The 18,890-nt window shown below is 45.8% G+C and overlaps 1 protein-coding gene across 1 annotated transcript in view; it reads left to right on the forward strand.

Moving 5' to 3' along the window:
- LOC126457902 (ATP-binding cassette sub-family C member 4-like) overlaps positions 1-18,890 on the forward strand; it is a 274,881-nt gene that overhangs the window by 48,967 nt on the left and 207,024 nt on the right. Inside the window, exon 3 of the mRNA XM_050094578.1 lies at positions 10,073-10,174. Coding sequence (XP_049950535.1) covers positions 10,073-10,174 — 102 coding nt within the window. The remainder of the gene's footprint in view (positions 1-10,072; positions 10,175-18,890) is intronic.

The following is an 18,890-nucleotide window of genomic DNA, read 5'->3' on the forward strand; positions in this document are numbered from 1 at the left end:
AAATAGTCGTAAAACACATCTCGAACTCTGGCCACTAGAAAAGTAAGCCTAGAGTTTTCAAATATTAGCATAATAAGCACAGGCTTAAACAATCTGCTATAGAAAATCTAAATGTTAATCATAATTCAGATAATATTACCCGTTTCAGGAGAGACGTAAAATATCTGGCGAAAAACATTGACTAACGAGCTTGCAAATAAGAGCGTAGACTAAACAAACTTAAGAAATACGCTGTTAGTGCGAACAGCTCCACTAAGACAATGTCGGCCAGCCACAAACACTCCCGTACAACACCGTGTTGGTGGTAACAGCAGCAGGTCCCCAAGGCCGAGCGCCATCCCAAACAGCAGACTCGCAATTCGTAAAGCTAAGAGCTGCCAACAGACACCATTCAGGTGAAACTCGAGCTGAAGATACAAGTTCAGAAAATATGATTCACTCACGCCTTACTAACTTAATAGCATAAAAACCTGAAATCTGCCTTAATAATAAACAGTAACGTTACGCGAAATTGCACTGAGCAAGTACCGCTGAATAACATACGGTAAAATTATGGCGTAATAAAATGCCTCCCCCAAAACAACTTAACTGAATAGGGTGAAATCATTAATATCAGAAAGTTACTTGAAATAGAAAAACAGTCAATAAGTGATCTAGGCTGTCCAGTCAGAGATTTGTTTGCATCAAACTGAAATTTCTATGAGAAACATGAGCTTGTCTTTACGAGGTGGCACTTAATTGCTACCATTTACATGTAAGGCTTTGTTCCATGACACTTAGATTTCAGAAAGATCTAAAACGCATTTGTAAAAGCATGCATTAGTTCGACAAACTTCCGTAAAATAATTGAAAAATTAAACAATAAATCCAAGAAAATATTTCAAGACGTTAAAAACAACCACTTAATAAACCAGATATACCATTGAGCTTATGAAGATTAACAGCACTAAATACAAAATTTCATTTCACACTAGCGCAAGAGAAACACGCAGACGGCTCACAGGAAACTAACATTGATTTGAAACCCTCCATATTTACGGTACGAAAACCTCAAGTAGCACTTATAATGGCAAGCAGCCACCGGAAAACAAACACTAACCATTAAATATATCAAGTTCAAAGAGACCATTTGTGGTTAGCAACTATCATAATAGGTGTAAAATATTTGGAGATCTCTAAAGCGAGAGTCACAGAAGCGGACATATCACAGCGCGAGAGATACCTGCCATTGCTACATAAAAAAGTAGTTATTCCATAATTTCGACTCAATGTAAAACGCCAGCATCAAAAAGTGCCCAGCACGGACAGAAGGAAAGACTATTCAACTGGAGCACACTGAAGGGCGTGGTGAAAACCTCAATGCGATCACTAATAGTACACTCGCAACTAACCAGTCTTCACACAAACATAACCAATGGCTCACAAAGCCGACGGGCCGACTACTGACCGTGTTGATCTGTCGTCACGTACCCAGCCACTCGCCACTATACATTCTGCAGCGTCTTTTCAAGATTCCGCGCCAGTGATAATCCACTGGAAGGTAAGGGTAATTCATGCCACCTAGTAGAGTGCCAGCAAATAAAGTCGGAAGAAAAGATGAAAAGTAGCTGCCACGGATCAGCGCTCACAGTTTCCCATACCCAAGCCAGGTGCACTCCCGCATTTTTCTATGCAAACCTAACAAATTTCATCGTGATATGTTTGCCCTGCTAAACTGTGTACATCCCACAGGTGTTAATGGTTTGGCTCTCGGGCCTTCACCAAAGACTACAACTGAGCCAGGACCTGTCATAGTGACCAAGGCTATCAGGCCCGAAGGATGAAAAGATACCAGTACAGAAGGACCCGCTAACAAAAGCCAAAATTCTGAGCTGCTCACATGTCATCTGAGTCATCGCTTGCACTCTTGTCATCCGAATGACGCATACATCCTTTTTGGTCTCCAAACGGTCCCACTTATGTCACCAACTTGTACTGGGTAGGGGTGTGATGAAGTTTGGTTCGTCGGGAGCTCAATTGTGCGGTCATCAGCGCTCGTGCAAAGTCTCAATTTGTACACAGTCCAACTTTTTTCCACGGTCCAATCGAGCCACTGTCACGAATGATGATGATGATGATGAAATCATGAGGACAACGCAAACTCCCAGTACCCAGACAGATAAAATCCCCAACGAGCCGGGCATCGAACCCGGGACCCTGTGAGCTAGAGGCTCACACTAGCCACCAGACCACGAGCTGCAGATGGGGAGCTCCGGGGGGTGAGAATGACCGCTACGTGGTGGTGGGGGCCGTCTTCTTGTATGTCAGGACGGGTTCGACCTCCACCTGGGACGTCTTGAGCTTTTTATCGGTTGAGGAGATGGGTGTGACGTTGTTGACTGCTGTAGAAAAGCAAACGGTGAACACAAACGTTTCTTTATTAATTCATTCATGTTGGACAATCATTCAGGAGCGCCCACGTCTCTGGCTTGGTTTAGCATAGGCTCGTAGTATTCCAAGTTGTATCGGCAGGCGAGGTGAACACAGTGTACAGTTAACACACACTACTGGGGTGGTGGCACGCTGAGTTGGTGTAGCTGGCACGCTCGCCGCCGAGTCGACAGCAACAGCCAAGGCAGAAAGCGGCCCCCTACGGACACGAGGCAGGGCAGCGACACGTTCTCACTTGTAGTAGGTTGCTGAGCTGCCCAGACCCTACCTCCGAATCGAAGACTGGAGAGTAGTGGCAGATGGCTGGCGGACTCCGGCGGCAAAAATGATGAAGTGGCAGAGTGTAGGCCGCCAGCGTCTGGGCAGTCAGGCTGTGGTTTGTAGCGTGGAAGCGGTAATGGGGGTGACAACATATTCTTGGCTACAAGGTTGCAGTGTCATAGATTGGGCACAGCTACGTTGCACAACTGGCCGATGACAACGGCTGTCAGGCAGGGGCTGAATGCAGCTGCACAGCAATGACTGTCTTTCTGTGTCACTGTGGGAATGTCTGGAGCAGGGTCGACTACTGACGTCCGTGTATTGAGACGCGGTATTGTGTCACACTGCAGAAGCTTCTTGAAGCTGGTCAAAGTCCCAGCTCGTTGGAACTTGATAAACGGCACTACGGAAGTGGCCGCTTCTGCCAAGTTTCTGTCTCAGCTGGGGCATTGCCCGGTAATGGTTAATGCTTTAGTCCCAGAGCTCTGTCCAAGGCGCTGAGTACAGCTGTCTTCTACTCTCTTACAACTCCTTCTTCCTAAGAATAATTCAGCCCCCGAATTTGTACTGAAAACCGTCTGCACCATAAGCACTAATTCACTTTCAAGTATTTAAACTTTGATGTCATCTACTGCACCCACAGTGACACTTGATCCTTCGCACTATTACCACTATCTCACAACCGCTGAGACGCTGTCTTCTCATTTTCATTGTCTTCACTTCAACTCTCACTATCAGTTCTGTTAGCAACTATGTCGTTTCACTTCAAGGGAAAGGAATATGAATGAGGAAGGTATTATAACCTATTTGCTAACATTCACATCTCCCACAGTCTCATGTTGTTGTTGTTGTTGTTGTGGTCTTCAGTCCTGAGACTGGTTTGATGCAGCCCTCCATGCTACTCTATCCTATGCAAGCTTCTTCATCTCCCAGTACCTACTGCACCCTACATCTCTCTGAATCTGCTTAGTGTATTCATCTCTTGGTCTCCCTCTACGATTTTTACCCTCCATGCTGCCCTCCAATACTAAATTGGTGATCCCTTGATGCCTCAGAGCATGTCCTACCAAACGATCCCTTCTTCTAGTCAAGTTGTGCCACAAACTTCTCTTCTCCCCAATCCTATTCACTACTTCCTCATTAGTTATGTGATCTACCCATCTAATCTTAAGCATTCTTCTGTAGCACCACATTTCGAAAGCTTCTATTCTCTTCTTGTCCAAACTATTTATCGTCCATGTTTCACTTCCATACATGGCTACACCCCATACAAATACTTTCAGAAACGAATTCCTGACACTTAAATCTATACTCGATGTTAACAAATTTCTCTTCTTCAGAAATGCTTTGCTTGCCATTGCCAGTATACATTTTATATCCTCTGCACTTCGACCATCATCAGTTATTTTGCTCGCCAAATAGCAAAACTCCTTTCCTACTTTAAGTGTCTCATTTCCTAATCTAATTCCCTCAGCATCACCCGACTTAATTCGACTACATTCCATTATCCTTGTTTTGCTTTTGTTGATGTTCATCTTATACCCTCCTTTCAAGACACTGTCCATTCTATTCAACTGCTCTTCCAAGTCCTTTGCGGTCTCTGACAGAATTACAATGTCATCGGCGAACCTCAAAGTTTTTATTTCTTCTCCATGGATTTTAATACCTACTCCGAACTTTTCTTTTGTTTCCTTCACTGCTTGCTTAATATAGAGATTGAATAACATCGGGGAGAGGCCACAACCCTGTCTCACTCCCTTCCCAACCACTGCTGCCCTTTCATGTCCCTTGACTCTTATAACTGCCATCTGGTTTCTGAACAAATTGTAAATAGATTTTCGCTCCCTGTATTTTACCCCTGCCACCTTCAGAATTTGAAAGAGAGTATTCCAGTCAACACTGTCAAAAGCTTTCTCTAAGTCTTCAAATGCTAGAAACGTAGATTTTCCTTTCCTTAATCTAGCTTCTCAGATAATTCGTAGGGTCAGTATTGCCACACGTGTTCCTACATTTCTACGGAATCCAAACTGATCTTCCCCGACGTTGGCTTCTACTAGTTTTTCCATTCGTTTGTAAATAATTCGCGTTAGTATTTTGCAGCCGTGTCTTATTAAACTGATAGTTCGGTAATTTTCACACCTGCTTTCTTTGAGATTGGAATTATTATATTCTTCTTGAAGTCTGAGGGTATTTCGCCTGTTTCATACATCTTGCTCACCAGATGGTAGAGTTTTGTCAGGACTGGCTCTCCCAAGGCTGTCAGTAGTCCTAATGGAGTGTTGTCTACTCCCGGAGAATTGTTTCGACTCAGGTCTTTCAGTGCTCTGTCAAACTCTTCACGCAGTATCATCTCTCCCAATTCATCTTCATCTACATCCTCTTCCATTTCCATAATATTGCTCTCGAGTACATCGCCCTTGTATAGATCCTTTATGTACTCCTTACACCTTTCTGCTTTCCCTTCTTCGCTTAGAACTGGTTTTCCATCTGAGATCTTGATATTCATACAAGTGGTTCTCTTTTCCCCAAAGGTCTCTTTAATTTTTCTGTAGGCGATATCTATCTTACCCCTAGTGATATATGCCTCTACATCCTTACATTTGTCCTCTAGCCATCCCTGCCTAGCTAATTTACACATCTGTCGATCTCATTTTTGAGACGTTTGTATTCCTTTTTGCCTGCTTCATTTATTGCATTTTTATATTTTCTCCTTTATCAATTAAATTCAATATCTCTTCTGTTACTCAAGGACTTCTACTATCCCTCGTCTTTTTACCTACTTGATTCTCTGTCGCCTTCACTATTTCATCCCTCAAAGCTAACCATTCTTCTTCTACTGTATTTCTTTCCCCCGTTCTTGTCAATCGTTCCCTAATGGTCTTTCTTAAACTCTCTACAACTTCTTGTTAGTTCAGTTTATCTAGGACCCATCTCCTTAAATTACCACCTTTTTGTAGTTTCTTCAGTTTTAATCTACAGTTCATAACCAATAGATTGTGGTCAGAGTCCACATCTGCCGCTGGAAGTGCCTTACAATTTAAAACCTGGTTCCTAAATCTCTGTCTTACCATTATATAATCTATCTGAAACCTGTCAGTATCTCCAGGCTTCTTCCATGTATACAGCCTTCTTTTATGATTTTTAAACCAAGTGTTAGCTATGATTAAGTTGTGCTCTGTGCAAAATTCTACCAGGCAGCTTCCTCTTTCATTTCTTAGCCCTAATCAATATTCACCTACTACGTTTCCCTCCGTCCCTTTTCCTGCTGACGAATTCCAGTCACCCATGACTATTAAATTTTCGTCTCCCTTCACTATCTGAATAATTTCTTTTATTTCATCATACATTTCTTCAATTTCTTTGTCATCTGTAGAGCTAGTCGGCATATAAACTTGTACCACTGTGGTAGGCGTGGGCTTTGTATCTATCTTGGCCACAATAATGCGTTCACTATGCTGTTTGTAGTAGCTTACCCGCATTTCTATTTTCCTATTTATTATTAAACCTACTCCTGCATTACCCCTATTTGATTTTGTGTTTATAACCCTGTAGTCACCTGACCAGAAGTCTTGTTCCTCCTGCCACCGAACATCACTAATTCCCACTATATCTAACTTTAACCTATCAATTTCCCTTTTTAAATTTTCTAACCTACCTGCACGATTAAGGGATCTGACATTCCACGCTCCTGTCCGTAGAACGCCAGTTTTCTTTCTCCTGATAATGACATCCTCATGAGTAGTCCCCTCCCGGAGATGCGAATGGGGGACTATTTTACCTCCGGAATATTTTACCCAAGAGGACGCCATCATCATTTAACCATACAGTAAAGCTGCATGCCCTCGGGAAAAATTACGGCTGTAGTTTCCCCTTGCTTTCAGCCGTTCGCAGTACCAGCACAGCAAGGCCGTTTTGGTTAGTGTTACAAGGCCAGATCAGTCAGTCATCCAGAGTGTTGCCCCTGGAACTACTGAAAAGGCTGCTGCCCCTCTTCAGGAACCACACGTTTGTCTGGCCTCTCAACAGATACCCCTCCGTTGTGGTTGCACCTACGGTACGGCTATCTGTATCGCTGAGGCACGCAAGCCTCCCCACCAACGGCAAGGTCCATGGTTCATGGGGGGCACAGTCTCATATTAGTCAATAGCTCTAACAACTCGAATAAAAATAGTGTATATAACGTAGGTCATATCCTACATTTCACAAACAATATTAAAAGCTTTTCTTTTGGCTAACCTAAAAATGAACCAGGTTCTCTCTGAGCTGTACACTTCTGTTCCTGTTGATCTACAGGGTGTTTCATAATTAATGGCATAAACGTACACAGTTGTAAGTACGCGATACTAGAAGCAAAAAAATCTCAGTAAACATAGGGTCGAAAATGCATACCATAAGAGCTACGAGCAATTTTTAGTCTTCGATACTGTGGAACAAATCTCTTCTACTGCAAACTCTTTGCTTTCCACATTTTGGGAAGTAGTAGTATGGACGAAAGCAAGAAAAAATGTCCAGTAAATATTTGCTCTAAAATGTATACCTTAAAAGTTGGGAGCAATTGTTCATTAGAAGGGTCATCTTTCCAAGTAGCGAAGGTGAGCACATGCTCATAGCTCTTAAGGTATGCATTTTAGATGACATGTTTACTGGACATTTTTTTCTTGTTTTTATCCACATTACCATTTCTCAAAATGTGGAAAGCAAAGAGCTTGCAGTAGAAGAGATTTGCTTCACAGTATCGAAGATGAAAAATTGCTAGTAGCTCTTAAGGTATGCATTTTCGACCCTATGTTTACTGAGATTTTTTTGCTTCTAGTATCGCGTGCTTTCAACTGTGTGCATTTATGCCATTAATTATGATACACCCTGTATATGCATACTATCCTGTTAGATTGGCACTTTAGCCTAATAAATAATGAAAACTCTCTATAAAAGGAAGAAGCGAGTGGTAGCATTACTATTGTCGCATTCTTTCACTCAATGAACACGAACTATTACACCTTTCTGACACTTATTTCATCTTCAAAACACATCAAGAACGCACATAGTACGTCATTGTAGTATTCTTTGGGGTAACTCATAAAGAAACTCAATATTTAAACTCAAGCTGCCTCTCATTCTGAAAGCATACAAGTAATTTAGTGGTCCCACTTAACTGAGCGCTCCGATACCATGGGCTTACATCCTGGGTCACAGTCGCATTTTAGCTACCATCCTGTGCCCATAACACACATTTGAAAAAGATCATATTACTTCCCATAGAGCCCGATATGTTCTCCAGTAATTCGAAACCTGTATTGATGTCGTTGCCCGGTTCTGTATTACTACTTACGGCTATTTCAGCGTATACCTAAGTCGTATTGGCATCCACAGTTTACCACATGTAAGACAGGTGCAATGTTGGTACTGGCTTGCGCAATGGTCTGGTCGATGGCAAACCATAACAAATTACATCATGAGACTTAGTGCACGGGGCTGTGTGCCCTGGTAAACTACTTTGTGTGCATAGCACAGGTGTTCTGGTTCAGCTCTCGGGCCTTTACCAAGAACTACAACTGATTCAGTACCTGATATAGTGAACAAACAGAATACAAGGATACTAGGCATAAAGATATAAGGATACAAGGATTCCACTAGTGATAATATGGTCAGAGATGCTACTCACATACGAATATGTTGCTGTCCCACTTCAGTCACCATTTGCAGTTTTCTGTCTTCAGAACGAAGCGCACCTCCGTTTCCATCCCCAAACCGTCCTGCTTCTGCCACCATTTTGTAGCTGGTCGTGGGTGAGAATGACCGCCACGTGGTGTTGGAGCCGTTTTGTTGTGAGTCAGGATAGCCTCCTCTTGGGATCTCTCCGATGGCTAGGGAGATGGGTGTGACGTTGTGGGCTATTGTAGAGAAACAAATGGTGAACATAAACAGTTCTTCATTAATTCATTGAAGCTGAACATCCATTTAGGTATGCCATCATCTCTGTCTCAGTTTGATGTTGGCTCATAACACTGAACTGGTAGTGGCAGTCAAGGTAAACGAAGTGTGTGATCAACATGTTATGCTTGTGTGGTGGCACGCTAGACTGGTGTAGCCAGCACGGTGGGAGCTGAGTCGACTACAGCCAAGGCAGGGTGCGGCCCCGCTACGATCCTGAGGTAGGGCAGTGACACTTTTAGCCCTGGGTCTAACGCTGGACCAAAGGCTGGAGAGCAACAGAGGGTGGCTGGCGGACTCTGGTGGCAGATATGACGGCAAGCGGTGCTGCAGAGACAGCAGCAGACTGTCGGCTGCCAGGGCCTGGGCTGTCTGGCAGCAGCTGTTAGTCAGAGCACAGCAGAAGCAGTAGTGGGGCGACATTGCTACGGCTAAAACTCTAATGCTATGACAAACACAAACTGGTTGCAACCAGAAGGCCCAGATCTTCGACGAAGACGGAGTCACGAAGGGTTTAAAGGCCACTGCACAGCACTGACTTTGCTTTCCCCTGGCTTCGCATTTCTTTGTCACCCCGGAAACGTCTGGAGCAGGGTCAGTGACCGACGGCTGTCTGTTGTCATGCGGCAGTGTGGCAAACTACAGAAGCTTCCTGAAGGCTGATCAGCATCCCAGTTCATTGGCATACATAAGCAAAGGTACGGAAGTGGCGGTTTCTGCTGAGTTGTTGTATCGGGAGGCAGTGATCAATGTTTGAGTCCCAGCACCCCGTCCAAGGCACTGAAAACGGCAGAAGTCTGCTCCTTTACAGTTCATACACTTCAAAAGATGCTGTTTAAAACGTTTTAGGTAGCCTAAGTCGTTAGCCGGTCGCTTATTAATATCTGGTTGCTGAAACACCCAGTGGGTTGTTGTCCTCTCTGAGAGAGAAGATTAATTGCATCACGCCCGAAATGGAGAATACGAGTTTACATATCAGAAAAGAAGTCACTGTTTATGTTCGTACAACATGCTTACAGACTTCTTCGAACACTGCAGTACGCCATCTGGTACATTTTTTGTAGTTTGACAGACACTGTGTCAAAAAAAAAGACGTATTCGGTGAGGTATACCAATGCATTATAAATGTTTGAACGGAAATGTCTATTCATTATTTCTCCTCGTATCTTGCATGTGTATGTTCTCCACTTATTTCATTTTATTGTGGTACCACATAAATTATATCTGTTGTAAACATGAAACGTAGGGATCTCCCACCCCCCCCCCCACACACACACACACATATATATATATATATATATATATATATATATATATATATATATATATATATATATATATAAATTACGATGAACCAATATAAAAACAGTGATGTCACTGTAAATGAAATAATAATTACATAAAAAAGAATATGCAAGCGCGACAATTAATGTAAAAGTGTTTGTTGCAGGTGGATACGGAAGCTGGTGTGGAAGGGGCACCTGACAGAAGACGATCTCTTTGACAGGCTCGATGAAGACGCTAGTGACGTCTTGGCTGATAGACTGGAGAAGTAAGCTATGTCTTTATCTATCATGGATACTTTGTGTCTCATTTGCATTAAAATAAAGATAACTGAGATGTGCAGTACACGAAGATTACTGGGAACTGTGATCTCCCCTTGATATCTCGATGGATTTTACATGTGTCCTTACGCCTGACGTGAATTCGGCACTACAGATTCCTTTTGCCCTAGAAACCTAGGGGGGCACTGTGTACACATAGCTTTGTTCTTGAAGACCTCGCAGAAATCGAAAATGCCTGGTTAGTACGATAAAATCTTCTCGGGTTGACAGCCGAGTCAATGCGTCGTTCTCCGGCAACGTTTCAGCAAGTTTCTTTCTTGCCATCTTCAGGTGAAGTGTCGGGTTCTCTGCCGCTGACCCTATATGACGAGCCGGGTCCTTGGCTCGGGATGGTGCAGTTTAGACAGATTAGTCATTCCTGCAGTTCATAAGGGGGAGAGAATGTATCACCTGGCTTCTTGATTCGTCTATGATGGTGGGCACTTGTAGACGAATTAAACGCACTCTGGTGGGGGATTAGTAAAACTTAATCCCTCAGCAGGTCAGACCAACACGCGGTTGGCCTGTGGTGCGGTTGTTGGCCGAGTTGCCGGCCGTGGTGGCCAAGCGGTTAAAGGCGCTACAGTCTGGAACCGCGCGGCCGCTACGGTCGCAGGTTCGAATCCTGCCTCGGGCATGGATGTGTGTGATGTCCTTATGTTGGTTAGGTTAAAGTCGTTCTAAGTTCTAGGGGACTGATGACCTTAGAAGTTATGTTCCATAGGGCTCAGAGCCATTTGAACCATTTGTTGGCCGAGTCCTCGTACGAGCCGGTTGCGGGAGTGTCCCACTTTCTCGTAGAACCTCCTGGCGGTGGTGCGAATCCTATTTCGAAGCGGAAGGAAAGCGGTGTCCTCGTGGAGCTGGCCCGTCGAATAGCGCCTCGGAAGATGCATGCGGTTTTCAGGGCGCACTTCTGTATCCGCTGCAGAGCCACAATGTGAACATCTGCGGCTTTCCCCCAGACCACGGGCGCATACTCTAACTGTGGGCGAACCAATGTTAGATATAGCGTAATGCCTTGTTGCGGTGGCAGTGACGACTGTGGGTTTAGCAGAGGATAGAGCGTGCGAAGGCGTCCTATTGCTCACCCTTTGACATCACGAATGTGATGCTTCCAGGTGAGCCTGCAGTCTAGGGTAACCCCTAGGTATTTCACCGTCCCGCTCCATGGGATAGGATCTCCCAGGATTTCGACTGGCGTAAGCCCTGGCGGCAGGAGTCTTCGGGTCAAGACAACTGCCTGACTCTTCGTGGCGTTGAATTTCAGCTGACAATTTGTTGCCCATGATCCCCCTGCGTCGCACCCGCGTTGGAGGCGGTGTCTCAGCACTTGGGCGTTCATGCTGCGAGTGTACAGGGCTGTATCATCCGCGTACAGCGCCAGTTCAACTCCTGCCACCTTCGGAGCGTCGGCAGTGTACAGGGAGTACAGCAAGGGGCCGAGTACCGACCCTTGCGGCAACCCTGCCCGTATCTACCGGTCTGTGGACGTACGGTCGTCGGCCCTCACGTGGAAGTTTCGTTCAGACAGGCACAACCGCAGTAGCGTCATGTGGGACGTCGGTATCCCGTGTTCAAGTAGTCTGAACTCGAGACCGTCGTGCCATCCGAGGCAAACACTCGGGAGACGTCGAGGAACACTGCCCTAAGCTATTCCCTTGTTTCCAGTGATCTCATCGCCGGTTCTACACCCGCAGGACCTGGTGGGAAGTGGCATGTTCTTCTCGGAACCCAAACTGTTCTTGCGGGATTATGCCCTCCTCGGTTGCGAGCCGCATCATACTTCGCGCATACAACCTCTCGAAAACATTCTAGAGGGACGGGAACAGGCTGATGGGTTGGTAGCCCGATACCTGCCATAGGTCCTTGCCGGATTTCGGAATGGCTACGACCTCCGCATGTTTACATGCAGAGGGGTAGACACCTGATCGGAGGATCTCGTTGAAAACATCGACAAGTTGCCGGTGTAATCCCGGTTGAATGTTCTTCAGCAGGAGGTTTGTGACGCCATCGCTGTCTCCAGCCTTTTTGTGATTCAGCGGGTGAAGCTGTACAGCAACTTCTCCCTCCATTATCGTCTCTATAAAGTCGACTTCCTCCCTTGCGGAGCGCAAGGTTGATAGTTGCTCTCGGACCCGTCGTATGTGCTCCTCGTCGATGATGTCGGCCGCTGGTGGAAAGTTCGCTGCGAACGCGTCAGCCAGAGGACAAGTTTTCGCGTTCGGGTCGCTGGCGAAGTCGTTCCCGACCTGTAAGGGCGGTATTTGCTGTCGCCGGCGTAGGAAGTGCTTTACCACTATGCACCGCTTCGGTGTTGCTCGACTGCTGACTTAATCTCCCGTCTCATGCGGTGTAAGTGGCGCTTCGTGTCTGGTTGGCGAGTGAGCTGCCGTTCACGAAACAGTCTGTTCTTCTCAGTGATCGCGTCCAAAATATGGCGCGGTAGCTAGCGCGAGAAGTCTCGTGGCACCTGTCAATGTCTCGGCGTTGCTTCAACTGCTCGGAGTATTCTTCGGGTGAAGAATGCTAGAGCGGCGTCTGCTCCTACCTCAGTGGGGTTTGGCGCGTCCTCGAGGAGCCCGAGGGCTTTCGTCCGAAAGAGCTCGGTGTTCAGCCTGTGATAGTTCGGACGGCTCTCTGGAAGAGAATCTTTGACCACGTCGAGGCCAAAGACGACCGGTACGTGGTCGGAAGACAGGACGTTTCGCGTCTCGGCGGTCGCGAATTGCCCGATGCCCTTAAGAAGAGCAATATCAAGCACGTCCGGTTGTCCCCGTACAGGGAAGTTCGCGGGGTCAAACGGCCCCAGGGTGATCGCGCCTTTACGTTGAACGGCGCGAGAGAGGCGGCTCACGTTGCGGTTGACATTTCGCTGTTCCATTCGGCTACGAAAGCTCGCCTCTCCAACGACAGCAGAGCGTCTAAGTAGGCTTCGTCTAGTGGTCTGCCAGGCTGCCGGTACACCGACACGAAAAGAATCTTTCCGGCGGCAGTGTTGACGGCCACTCCTGTGACCTCCAGCGCATTAAGCGCCGGCAGCTGCACTCGATGGTGGCGCACTGACTTCTTCACGTAGATGGCAGTGCGCCCCCACGTAGATGGCAGTGCGCCCCCGTGGGTGGCTCTGTCAGCCCGATAGCAGCAAACATTTGCTGCTCTAACGTCGACTCCGGGTTTGAGGAAGGTCTCCTGCACAAGGCAGATGTCGACTTCTTCGTCCCGTATGAATTGGTGAAATTCGCCCTGCTGGGGGTGGAGACCCCTTGCGTTGAACGTGCAAATGGTTAACACATAAATATGGTCCTTATCGATTATAAGGCCGGCTTCCTCCGGCGGTGGCCTGGAAGACCGCCGTCACTGCTCCCACGAGCACCGGTAGCTGAGTCATCAGCTGGTCGAGCCGCCGCAGAAGCGCGGTCAGCCTGGTGGTGTCTTCATTCGCTGGTTCCGGAAGGTTTGACTCCGTCACGACGTTTCCCGTGGTCGGCAGCGGCGCGCGGGCGGCAACCCACCTTGCAGCCGCGGGCGCCGGCAAGCCGACTCCCTCGACTGCAGGCGGCTGTGGTGCCGGTGCGGCCTCCCCTGCGGGCGGCGCTATCCTCTGGGTGGGGGCGACCGGCTTCCCCTCAGCGACGTCCGCGAAGCTGCGACTCTGGTTTACGAGGCTGGCACGCTTACCGTGCTTGAATGCGGCGCATCCTCGATAGCAGGCGACGTGGCCCCCGTTGCAGTGGCAGCACTTCGGCGGGTCTTCCTTCTTCTTGGGGCAGTCCCGCGACTGGTGCTCCTCGGCGCACTTGCAGGAGCGCTCAGGCATCCTGCAATATTTTGTCACTTGGTCCATGCGCTGGCAGTTGAAGGACTGGGCTCTCCTGTCTTTCGCACGGAGTCAGGTGTAAGCGTGGCTAAGGCGGCGGCAATTTCCTCCTTTGCCATAGTGACCGGCGGCTCCGCACGTCGTCTCCGTCCTGAGAGTGTGCGGTCGCGGCGCTGAACGTTCGCGGAAATTTCCACGTCCAGCCGGCGGCCGCACGCATCACTCTCGTTCGTCGTCTTCTTCGGTGAAGGGGGGTCGGATGCTGCCGTCGCCCAGGAAACCTCCACTGGATGGTCATACGCCGCGCTCTGCGTCTCACCGAAGCGATCTTCTAGTTTCGGGTCCTCCATGTCGTGTCCGTCAACACAAAGAAAGCACCGACAATTTTGCTTTTTTTTTATAGGGGGCCGCGCCACGTGGATTTTGCCAACCGAGTCCCTAAAAGCTCTAACAGGCTGTTGTCAACACCAGGCCGCGCTGGTGAGCGAGGATACACAAAACGTGTGTCCCTGCTCGAGCGCTTACTACGAAATCACAACCAAAGGATTAGCCTCGGCGGCGTCAGAATGGAGCGTCCTATGCTTCGGCAGCCACAGTGCGAGTGACGCGTCGTGAAAGTGTCGGGTTCATCGGGTTCACGTCTCGTCCAGCTCTTTATAGCCGCTGGACCACGGGCCACTGGACCACGGGCTTCCCTGCATCCCCGGCGCCGGCCGGGCCAATCAAGAGCGAGCGGAATCGGCGTGGCGGCGCGTGGTGTGTGTGTGTGTGTGTGTGTGTGTGTGTGTGTGTGTGTGTGTGTGTGTGTGTGTTTGTGGGAGGGGGGTGGGGGGAGGGAGCCGCGGGCGCCGGGTCCTGTCGTCTCGTCTCAGTGTGGACTGTTCATTCATTCCATCCGCCCCTACCGTCCTGTCTTCATCGGTGCGCTCTCGTCTTATACTGTGTTCCACGCGATTCTGAGTCGGTCCACCGGGATAGCAGCTTCCGGCGCCGAGGATGCAGCGAAGCCCATGGTCCAGCGGCTATAAAGATCCGGACGAGACTTGAACCCGACACTTCGCCTGAAGATGGCAAGTAAGAAACTTGCTGAAACGTTGCCTGAGAACGACGCATTGACTCTGCTGTCTACCCGATAATATTTTAACATTGAGATTCGCCGACAAACCTGCATTCTCACGTAGTGAAGTTAGTATCTCCAAGTTCTGCAGAAATTTTTACGTAATGGGTTTTGTTAATTAATCAAAGAAAATTAGGAAGAGGCCGTCAGTTTCAGTAATCTTCATGGTTATTTAATGATTCTGGCTAGACGTATGTACCATACACATTAAAGTTTAAACGTGAGCGTTAGCATTCCCAAATACTTTGCAATACTGTAACGAGTGCATCTGTTAGTTTCATGTAACTTGATTTATTTCCATCTTTGACGTATCTGCCATGCTACTTTTTACCTTGGAAAGACTGTGCTAAAGCTCTGGAGAGATAATAAACCTAACCATATGCTTTATTTCACTTGTTATAGAAAATATTTTTCCCTTTATGCTGTTTTCCATAAGGGACTGTCGTTGAATGATTGCGTGGATGTTTGTAAAAAGAAATTTAGAATGGAACAGAGAAGGGGACGGGCCCTGACAAGGATGCAAAAGTAAGCACATAGCGAGAGAGTTTGTTTGGACATTTTCAACTCCATGAATCTATTCCGATAACTTCTTAAACAGGGAAACTGTTCTCTAGCTGGCGTCATATTAGTCATGACAGAGAAGGGAAGAGGCCGCGAAAAAGGATGAAAAACCTAAGCGTGCAGCGAGAGAGGTAGTTGGATATTTGACACTCAACAAATGTCTCCTCAGCACTTTTAAACTGAGGAGCCATTTTGCTAGCGTGGATGCTTTGCAGATTCTCTTTAACTGACACGGTAAGGGGACAGACGAGCTTTACGGAGCAGTCTTCTCCGGTCTTGGAAGGAAGTTATCAGGATGTTTTAATTTTGTTATCCATCGTTTTCAATCACTCTTAATTTAGTCTAAATATGACAGTGTAGTGTTTGATGTTATTTATTCCATTTTGACGATATTTTGACGTGCTTGAGAAGCTGTAGTGAGGTGGATTTCGATCGTCGCAGTAGTCAGATATATTTGGGTAACTCTCTTGTAGTCGATTATTGTCTGAGATTCTTCAATTCAACGTCTGTTATGATTAACTAATCTGATGTGTGAAAAGGCTTAAGCCGATTTCCTTTCACTGTGTTTTCTGTTGTTCGTTGCAGCACATCTGCGCGCTGGTGTCAGTAACCGGAATGGTGGTGATTCTCATGCTACTAGTTATAGTCACGATGCAGTGCATGAAGCTTTGAATGTTAAACAAAATGCATACCTACATGCTGGGAGGATTTTGGCGTAATAGTGGTTTTCGGAACTTTTAAAATTTATCTGGAATTCCAGTTTTTCCCCAGAGATTGTACACTCTCTACTCAATCACCATTATATTAGCGTAGTCAACCGTAAATAATAAAACAGCATGCTTTCTGTGTGTATCTTTACTTCAAACGATGACCTCAGTCCTTCGGCGATGAGTACATTTCCAGTCATTTTAAATTACTGTCCCAGTAAATCTAAACCATTGTGTGTTAGGTGATCACTTGACGTTAATGCAATGTTCTGATATTTATTGTAAAGACCTGTTGAATAGCTCGTCCTTGTTCTAAGAAAGGTAAATAAAAGTTTATCATTGCATTGAAAATTACTTAGGCGTTTTATCGTTTACGTAAGAATATCCCAAGAATTGTCAAGGTCCTTCCCATACCACAATTTGTCTAATAAGAAAGATTAAATGGGGCTGCATAGTGACGTTCTTTCAGCATACAATCACGTCGAAACTGATTTATGTGTAATTGGTCCGGATGTCTTACGTGTTCAATTAGATCACATTCAATCGCATTTTTACCTATAAGATGTTATTCCGTTGCACAAAATTAGAATAAAAATTCTTTGGCAATGTTCAGTTGTTATTTCATCCTAATCACTAACGCAACAGGCAAGGAAAGTTACGTATGGGACAAAGCGAAGATAGTTGAGTAGGGGAAGCGTAATGTTTCATTTGGTTAAATCCTGCCCAGGATGCCATAATCACGGGATTTTCTGTAAACCACGTAGGATGTATAAAACCTCGATTGTTGTATAACAGCGTTGTTGACGGTGTAGTTTGTTTTCTCGTGTGAGGACTATTTGTTCAAGAGGGTGTACTAACGTAAAATTTCTACAGTTTATTGGTTTTCAGGTTGAGCTTTCTTTGAATAACAATATACATGTACCAGACTTTTTTATTTTAATGTTATTTATTTTCGTTTTTTCTTTTTTTATGGTTCGGTAGTAGACATCTCTTTGTCTTTCCATCTCTGTCTCTCTCTTTATTGAAGGTTGCGTAAGGTAACGAGAGGAATAAGTGCTACTACCAGATCGAAAACACGACTTTTAAGTATGCTGGACAGCGAACAGAAGGCTGTAGGTGAAGGGAGTGTCCCACTTTCCGAGCGCAATGTAGGTGACCCTGAACGAAACAAAGAAAGTTTAGTAGTAATACTGATGGGCGAGGGACAGTCTGTGTACCAGGACGAAGCAGAAGAACTCGATCTCGGCTGCAAGGGGAGAGGAATGTGAAGACTCGTTTATTAGACCGAGAGTGGAGCCCGTCCAGAGACAGTCGCCACACCCTGTTAACAACAGCCACATCTGGCCACTCTGTAGCTGGAATGCTCGCGCTAGTGTTACAGGGACAACAGCATTAAATAAAAAACTCGATGCAAAACTTGGGGAGCCAGGAGTCAAAGGTGACTGGATTGTTGCGGAGAGTAGGGCTGTCGTGGAATCCATACGATACGAGAAGGACTTCAGTATCCAGCCCCTATCAATCTTTCTTATTTTATGAGTTGTGGTATGGGAAAAAACTCGGGAATCGTCAGAATATTTTTACATAAATAGTGAAATGCCTCTGTAACTTTTAATGGCAAGATGACGTGAGGGAACAAAACGAAGATAATTGAGTGCGGGAGAGATGACCTTTCAACACACAGAAACTACATGCAGGTCTTTCCCGTAACACACCTGATCAGGAAATCATGGTGCACCTCGTGAAAGTCAGAGCAGTTTTTATGCATGGACTTACTTATGAAGGTCATTGATAACCGTTCAAATGTAGATTAACTATTAAACAGATGCTGGTAACTTTAACGTAATACCTCCACTTCTGTGCAATGATAATATTCTGTAAAAATACAGTGTAACGAATCTATTTTCAGTAGTCCAAGTGATTTGCGCAGGGTGACTGTTGGTACTCATAAAGATAAAATCACACTTCAGTGTCATCCTCTTAATGAATATGACTCATCACATTTTAAATATTGTTTCAGTGTTAAAAAATCAAAACACAGCGTTGGTACCAGTATGTGAGTGTCTTCTAAATTTCGATTTGAGATAAAGTTTACATATTTAATACTTGAATTTTATCGTAGCTCAACAGTTTTAATAAAATATAAAATGCATTGTGTTAACTCCGACCTCTAAGCTTTTAACTGAGGTATGAGTTATAGAAACATGATAATTTCTTTATAAATACATAAATTTTGAAGCTAAGATTTTACCAGGTTATGTATCGACTTGTATTCCTTAATGATTTGATTGACTTTTCGTCTTTTATACAAAACTCGGTCACTGTCGACGTAAATGAAGTATTAGCCACAATTAAATTGCTCCTCAAGACATTATCTTCAGATATATAGGTGGTCGCAAACATGGTTGTAATCAGTGTAGCCCAAAAGCGTTCATTCGTTTAACAATACAGGTCAATATAAA

Source organism: Schistocerca serialis, chromosome 2 (genome assembly GCF_023864345.2).
Source record: "Schistocerca serialis cubense isolate TAMUIC-IGC-003099 chromosome 2, iqSchSeri2.2, whole genome shotgun sequence".
Taxonomy (NCBI): domain Eukaryota; kingdom Metazoa; phylum Arthropoda; class Insecta; order Orthoptera; family Acrididae; genus Schistocerca; species Schistocerca serialis.